The 8,349-nt window shown below is 42.8% G+C and overlaps 2 protein-coding genes across 3 annotated transcripts in view; one reads left to right on the forward strand and one right to left on the reverse strand.

The window, feature by feature from the left end:
* Positions 1-8,349, reverse strand: part of yars1 (tyrosyl-tRNA synthetase 1) — a 203,923-nt gene that overhangs the window by 47,503 nt on the left and 148,071 nt on the right. The window lies entirely within an intron of this gene.
* On the forward strand, positions 1,761-7,873 carry myclb (MYCL proto-oncogene, bHLH transcription factor b). Of its 2 annotated transcripts, none has more exons than XM_079571184.1 (3): positions 1,761-2,002; positions 2,888-3,549; positions 4,975-7,873. In XM_079571184.1, exons 2-3 carry the CDS (start codon positions 2,934-2,936, stop codon positions 5,712-5,714), a joined length of 1,356 nt encoding a protein of 451 aa, XP_079427310.1. In that variant the 5' UTR covers positions 1,761-2,002; positions 2,888-2,933; the 3' UTR covers positions 5,715-7,873. The 2 variants fall into 2 exon arrangements, with proteins under 2 accessions (XP_079427310.1, XP_079427311.1); XM_079571185.1 differs by lacking the exon at positions 1,761-2,002 and adding an exon at positions 2,292-2,611 and having other exon boundaries at positions 2,895-3,549.

Raw genomic sequence — 8,349 nt, forward strand, 5'->3', positions numbered from 1 at the left:
AGGGGGGGGGCACATGGGGCAGGATGCAAGAGAGAGGACGGGGGATGAGTGGCAGGCAATGTGGGGGAGATGAGACGATGGGACAGACGGAAATTTCAAGCAGTCAGCTTTGTGCTGTGAGGAAGTTTAAGACTTGGTATGATCAGAATAGCAAACAAACTGTATTGAACAATTTGTGCAACTTTAACCTGTCCGTCAACTTCCAATCTTTTCATGGATCAGCTTTGTTCTTTACTGGGATCATGTGTATTACTGACTGTACTGTAAGAAACACCTCACATACAAAATTAATATAAAAACGATCTATAGACAATACACAACAACAGTCAGTAAACAACTATGGCTTGCTCATAGCTCAACTCATATAAGTGATGGCAGTAAAGTGCAGTATTCTTGAGAATATATACATAGTGTATCTGGAGTATGGTTTAAAACAGAAATGCCTCGTCAGGAGTGGGCTGTGTGCATCTGTTGGACTCACCACACAGGAATGATGGATCATTGTTTCTGTATTGAGCAGCTACACATCATGGCATTTTATTGATTGCAGGTCAACGAGATGCATGGCCTGGTATTTGATACTTACAGACACATAATGGCACCGGGAATGACTGTGGCGACCTCCTCACACCCACAACAAAATTATGAATTACCTGGGCTCTGGAGTTATTTCAGCAAATTTATATTACTAAAAGTGTGTCATAGTCTGTCACCAATTTTTTTTATAAAAGGCCGGAGATGACAGGAACTAGAGCCTATGTGTCAGTAGTTTGCAAAGTTTTCTCATCAAGTGCCTCCTCAGTAAGTATTTGACCTTGTAAGTACCACCAGGCCCAGATCAATATCAAATCAGGGCTATACCAGGAATGCAAATAGTCTAAAATGAACCTAAACTAGACTAAGTTAGGTCTAAGCTGTGTGTAAACCATTCTAAAAAAAATAATTAGATGTATAACCAAAGCAGGGGTGGATCTAGAGGGGTGCTACCCCTAGTAAAGGTCTTGCCACCCCAGCTGCCACCCCATTGATGTCAGCCAGGTTTTGTCCATGTCTGGAACTGTCTAAAAGATTGTAGTCATCAACCTGGCACTTTTTAAATGCATTGTTTCAAGGACTAGTTGCAATCCAGATCTTCAAAGTGTGTGATTTAAAAAATGCCTTGCGATCAAGCAAAACTTGCGTACCCCCCTATAAACATTCAGCATTGTAAAATGTGTTGCCACCCCAGAAATGATCCCTGACCCTGCTTGCCACCCCGTGATTTTTTTTCTAGATCCGCCCCTGAGCCAAAGTATAATGACCTACAATTGAAATGAAGGAACTCCAAAATCACAACGGCCCTGGGATAAAAAACAAAACAATACATTGCTATCTTTGATATAACTGCAACTGTGTCAATACACTAACTAATTCTCTCAATTTTACACACGCATTGTTTGGTTTGAAATATACTTGCTAATGTTTGTCCCACAAATCTGGCAGAATCATATAATATTCCATTATGATTAAATTGAATAAATAATGTTATGAAATTATGATTACGTATGGACAACTCTGCTTGCTTTTCAAACTACATGTTTAGAGGTTAGACATATGTTCAGCTCAGTCAAATAACTGTTGCACAAGAGCAGCTTTATGAAAACGTCTCACATAAGCCCCGCGCACTGGCTCTTTAACAGCGGGCGTGGCTCTCCTACTACGGTCCGCCTTTTATGCATAACAGCCAACTCTCTGTCCAACGGCTCAGTGCAGTAGTCTGCTAAGAAAGTGGAAGCCTCATCCATCCTCTTATGTTTAGGAACAGAGTGACTGCGACTACGCGGACTATTCGTTTGCAGCCACGGGGAGACATCGGTGTAATTGAAACGAACGTACGGTTTTACGCATTGCTCTAAAAGCGCACTGGTGTTTTTCAACTCTTTTTTTCTTTTTTTTTCCGTTTTTTTCCCCCCTGCTCACAGCGGATCTATGTGGTCGCAAATACATTTTCTACATTTTCCAGGTAAGCGTGAGACTTGCAAATTCTTCATGCTGAAACCAACAGTGAAGTGTTTGGTGCGGGCTTTCCGATGTGCCAATGCATGGGAATTGCATTATCTCGCCTATTAGCACTTTAAAGTCGCAGCCAAATGTCATTTCGCGTTCACCAGTAGTGGAAGGTGTGATCTCGGACACGTAACTCGTCACTGCCGCCAGCTTTTGCAGACAGCGATAACTTTAGTCTGACTCTTTCCAAACAGTTCTATCTAATTAGATGTGCGTACTATCAGCTGAGCAGCCAGCGTTAACCCGCCTCTCCCCTCCCATCTCAGCCTCCCCGTTTGCCTGCCTGACACAGAACACTACTAAAACACTGTTATGTAATCGAACCCTTGCGAAACTCGAACTTCTCAGCGGCAAACAAAAAACGCGGTAGTTTAAGTTTAACTAAGGTTGGGGAGACTTTAGGGGGAAGGATGTGGAGTGTGCGCGCATTTGTGCAAGAGAGACACGATGTTCTTGTGCGCATTTGAGACAGACAGCGGGAGTAAAGTGCCATCACTCCGAACTGTACTGTGGGTGCAGATGTGGTGTCTGCAAGAATTTGGCGTTTGACTTTGAAGGGCATGTGGTGGCCTATAGATGCAAAGGGCTTGTTTTTTTTGTGTTTTTTTTCACCTTTAGCCAGATTCACCCACCTTTGGACAGAATTACTCTATACAATTGAAACTATTTGCTTGGCTACTTATAACATAGTAAAACTTGTATGTAGATTTTTCTTTCTTTTTTTTAATATCACACAATATAAAACACTGTGTATGCAAATTAAATGCACTCTTTGTCTCCAGTATGCATTGTTTGTGATGGTGACCTTATTATGTATTTCTTTGCTCTGTGATGTTTGCAGATCTCAGGAACAGGGAGTGACCCCCCTGCCTACCTTACACGCCCTCATGCCGGGCATCAACACCAACACGTCCCGCTATGACCACTGGGACATGGACCACCTGGACCACGACCAACACTACTTCTATGATGACCACGACTTGGATGAGGATTTCTTCAAGTCTACGGCCCCCAGTGAGGACATATGGAAGAAATTTGAACTGGTGCCGACCCCGCCCATGTCACCGATAAGAGCAGTGGAGGGGTCGGCTAAGGTGGGGATGTTGTACCCATCTCTAGGGGACAAACTGGAGTGGGTTTCTCAGTTCCTGGGACAGGATGACGAGCAGCAGGACACACCTTGCAGAGTGACCCCCGCCACGGAGTCTTTTGGGAACCTCAGCTCCATCATCATCCAGGACTGCATGTGGAGTGGGTTCTCGGCTGGGCAGCAGCTGGAGAGGGTGGTGGCTGCGGGCGAGCGGCAGGCCAAACTGGCTGGGGCGCCTGTTGTGACCCCCTCCCCTGTGGGTAAAGGCGGTCAGTGTGGGACAGCGGACGCGCCCTCTCTCACCGGACTGGCTGCGGACTGTGTCGATCCCGGAGCTGTGTTCACGTTCCCTCTGAGTGGAGCCAGTAAAAAGCAAGTGTCATCAGGATCTGACTCTCACTCGGACTCATCAGGTCAGTGGGTCATTCAAAAATTCAGATGCTTTCATAGTTTCTTAAACCTAGTGTGTTTTGAGTCATGCTTTATTCTTTATTTCCATCTTATCAATATCAGCATGGAGAAGGTTGTATAGAATTAGAATTACTAAAAAAATAAATGAAAAAGTCCAAATGCTAATCTTTTCATACAATTTATTTTCTCCTTAAATGATTTCATGACTAAGTCTTGTAATGTGAATACATATTTTATTTTTATTTTTCCTGCACTACTCCTAATAAGCAAATTTAATTGATATTGACCGCACAACTCTAGATTTAGCTTTCTAAATTTAGTTTGCGGTTATTTTATTGACTAGTTGCTGTGTTGATGGTCTCGTAGCACATGATGACTGCATTGCGTTACCTTGGTGCATGCAACACATGCTTGAAGCCCCCTCAGTGACACGCCCATTCAAACATCTGCTGCTTGGCACGGCTCCAGCGGCCCAGCTGCTCTCCCTGGCTCCTACCGTCTGACTTATGATAACAATATCCTTCTTCCCACCAGCCTGCGCCTCTGATCTGACACAAATTCAATCATAGCCCACTTCACAGTAACTTTTATGTAATCAGTGGAAGAGCAAGCCCGGAAAACTCTCATTATTATTTTTATTATATTTATTTTTACTTGAATATTTTCTTCACCTCGAGACCTACTTCTTTCAGTGCTATATGATTGTGTCTGGCATGCAGGGATCATGTGATGTTGGACCATGCATAATGGTGTGTGGAATGTTACAAAGGGAAACTTGTTGCTGCATTCCTGCGCTCAACCGGCTGCAGCGCCAATTGTGTCAGTGGGTGGATTTGTTCCTAGCCAGTGCGGGATGTGAATAGAGCTGGTTTAGCCATTTAGGGGCCTGCTCCTACAAAGCCTTGACCGCAGCATTTCACACCATTTTGAAAATATGTGCAATTTTAAAGGGTAAAAAGCTGTAATTGAATGGATAATCTGAGCCAAATACTTACTATAGCCTACATATTGTGATTTTAAAATATTTTAAAAGAAATGGCAGAGACATGGACTGTGTATTCACTGGTTATTAAAATTTCATTTTTTGAATACTAAGTCTGTTATTAATTTCACATTTCCATGAGTAAAAAACACAGGGATTTTCCACATATGTAAGATAACAACACTTGTCATGTGAGCAGTACAGTGTATTTGTGATGTTCAAGTGGTTTTTTAAAGCCCTCTACATGGAGCTCTTTAACTATGCTGTTCACTGTAGCACTTTGAGATTTGGTGTCAAATGTAAAGTGCATTATAAATAAAATGTATTATTATTATTATTAGCTGTATTGGTATTGTATTGGTGGTTTAAAAAAAAACATTGAACGGTCTTGATTACATTTTTATACCATGATCTCTAAATGACCTTTTTGTGTCACTTTTAACAGATGATGACGATGACAAAGAGGAGGATGAAGAGGAGATTGATGTGGTGACAGTGGAGCACAAGCAGAAGCGTAAGCCTCGCCGCCTGGTGAACCGCCGAAAGCCTGTGACTATAACGGTGCGGGCCAACCCCCTGGACCCTGGCATGAAGCGCTTCCATATCTCCATCCATCAGCAGCAGCACAACTACGCTGCCCCCTCCCCGGACACCGTGGCCCCTGCTCCTGAGCCCCCCAGGAAGAGGGTCAGACCGGAGACCGCTTCTTACGATGCTCTGAACTCTCCGCAGCAGCCTCAGCCCGGTTACTCCCCCTTGAACTTGGACAGCAGAAAGTGTTACAGGTCGGAGTCTCCCAACTCCTGTGCCTCGCCCCCTCCCTCATCACCCTTCCCGTCATCTCCCTCCTCCTCGTCCCAAGCCTCACCGGTGAAGTCCCTTCCCCCGTCCCACCTGTCCAGCCCACAGTCCTCCGATTGCGAGGACACGGACAAACGCAAGGCGCACAACTACCTGGAGCGAAAGCGACGAAACGACCTGCGCTCCAGATTCCTCTCACTGCGGGATGAGATTCCGGGGTTGGCCGACTGCCCCAAAACCCCCAAAGTGGCCATCCTGACGCGCGCCACAGAATACCTACAGAAGCTGCACGCCAGCGAGAAGCAGAAGACTCTGGAAAGGAAACAGCTGAAGACCAAGCAGCTCCAGCTCCTGCAGCGGCTGGCTCAGCTTAAACGCTCCTGAGCCCCACAGACTGTCACGCACACTCACGCACACACACACTTCAGAGCTGAGAGACACTTGAGTTCACTTTGGGTTGGTCACGGTGGAATGGTGCGGGTGGATTGTTTTTTGATTTTGTGGTTTGCACATTAGCTTCTGAGTGATTGACAAGGCCATTAGCCAGTCATATAGCAAGCCAGGGACTGAATGAATGAATGGGCTGATCATTTGGCCATGGTTGTCAATAAAGCTTTGTCAAACTGTTGAAGTACCCCAGCTACAAGTGGTTTAAAAAATTGTACGCATCTACAAGAGTTGTTTATAATTGCAGCAAGATCAGCGTTTTGCTAATAATTTGCTACAACAATGCTTTTGAGTTACTGCATGGTCTGGTCCAGGTTTTCCACATTTCTCTCAATTGCCAATTTTGTTTCCGTTATAGAATTAACTCGGTTGCCCATATTAATCGAGCGTAATTTCCAATAAATATCAACTATGTATCTTTAGGACACTATGATTGTATAACTTACCTCTCTTTAAGCGTCTTGCTATATTAAATATACTCCCATGACTGGGATTTGGTGGATCTGAAAAGTTCCCAGAAAAAAATGTAGATCTGGAAACAGCACCAGGTTTTAAGGTGAGAATGACAAGTATATTTTTCTACAATTACCTTTTTCCCATGGTTCTTTGTTCTTCTCAGTATTTTCTGCCTGTGTCATTGGCTTACCTTTTTTTTTTTACATTAGTCAAATGACATTATAGAAGGACTTAATTGATACGTAATTCAAAATTGTGAAAAGAATGTGATATGTTCTGCACCTTTTTAGACAAATCTCTTGTGCCTGCCAGTTCTGTTAACTAAAGTGTGTTTTCTTTGTTTTTTTCTTTTGGCATGTGGGATGTCCTCATGCAGCACCATAAACTGCAGAACAGCCAGTTTGTAGCGCTATTTGAATATTTATTGCTACATGGGTGGATCTTATTTAATGCAAAACTCTGCAAACGTACATTCTCTTCTCTATTGTGCCATGAAGATAGCCAAATTTTATTTATTGGCTTGTAAAACAAAAAGAAAATTTGAGAGTTCTGTGCACATTTTGCCACAAGCCGTTAGAGTGTGCATTAATCTGTGCTTCATTTGAGTCTTGTTTTCTTTTTGTTTTAGCATTGATGTATGCCTATAGACGCCTTTCATGTATGTAAACTATCCTGAAGGAAGTTATGTATATAGTCCCCTTTTTGTACAGTCCCTTTTTGGGCAAACCACAGCTGTCTTCAAAACTCACCCTCTAGTTTTTCTGTTGGCCCCTGTGTCTCAAACCAGGGCCAAGCTTGCTGGCTTTTCAAAGAAAACTCAAAAGCTTATATATTTTTGTTAATAAAAGAAACATGGAAAAATCTAATAAAACACTTAATGAACATTGATCACCTTAGCCACTTTGTCACATTATTTTGCAAAGCCTACTTTTCCATCTGTAAGCTAACTTTGTATTTCTTTTCAATTTTAGCCTCTATTTTCTTACAAAGATTTGTTCCTACCATGTGAGCTAACGACTGTTTTGTTCTAGTAGCTGGTAGGGATTTGCTGGTGGTTTTGTGCCGGAAAATTGGCGTACATCGTCTGGCCCCTTATGTGTGAAGAATCCAATCCCTTTAGCTGTAGCACTTACGGGTAGGGTGCAGTGAAAGAGGATCTAGTGATTAAACTTTTGGCCAAGTGTAGCCCTTCGTAACCTTTCCAGCAGCTTTCTATTGTGTACAAGCCATGTGACATACAACACTGTAGCTCTCAGAATAGTACTGTACTAATGATGGCAGAGTAGCACACTGCTCATACTCAGGTAACCCCAGGTAGCTTGTCACAAGTTCAAGTGGAAAAGGCGACCACCAATGCGAGGGCCAGCACGATATTCTACAAGGTAATGGCACAAACCGCCATCAGCCCAATTGTTAATATTGTTTTGTTGTGTTTTTATTTTTTATATAGGCCTATTCAAGTGGAGGACCCTCCTCTGTGGTTCATGGTGTGTTTTGTATTTGACTTGTACTGCTCACTGGTGTACTCTTGGCTCTGTCATGGTAGCAGTGAACATTTGCTTAAGAGTTTATCTATAGTGATGTTCAGAGGCTTGTTTCAGCACTTTGTTTTTCTGTACCTCATTGCCTCTACATAAAGGGTCTGAACATTAATAAAGTTTCATTGTTTGACATCCAAATATTGTGTCTTTGATTATTTGCACGCCTCATGCCTATAGGCTTTAGTTTACTTAAAAGCCAAATTAATAGAACATGAATTTCATTATTAGAATAAGAAGAATCTGAATTGGTTTTATTGCTAACAGGTTCACAAACTAGGAATTTTCTTTGGCGCAATTATCCAACAGGAAACATAAAAACTTGAGATAATATTAAGTTCAGATAATTGGCGATGAGGAAAGGAATGTGTTTTTGGTGGGATTCAAAGAGATAAGCAGTTTGGAAATAATGAATGATAAGCGCCATTCTGCTGAATGAGTGTCCTAGGAGTAGCCAAACAACCTGTACGAGTACACACTCATCCCTCTGAACACTCTCCTTGTTCTCATCAGTCTCCATGGCAACAGATGATGGCATCATTACCATAGCAACAAGCATCCTACCTTGGCTGCTGCAG

The sequence above is a fragment of the Gobius niger genome (genome assembly GCF_951799975.1).
Source record: "Gobius niger genome assembly, chromosome: 14".
In the NCBI taxonomy this organism is placed as follows: Eukaryota; Metazoa; Chordata; class Actinopteri; order Gobiiformes; family Gobiidae; genus Gobius; species Gobius niger.

Excerpts from the sequence above, each read along its gene's own strand:
- myclb (XM_079571184.1), top strand. The coding sequence starts at position 2,934 with ATGCCGGGCATCAACACCAACACGTCCCGCTATGACCACTGGGACATG. Across the intron at positions 3,550-4,974 it reads CTCTCACTCGGACTCATCAG|ATGATGACGATGACAAAGAG; the intron begins GTCAGTGGGTCA and ends CACTTTTAACAG.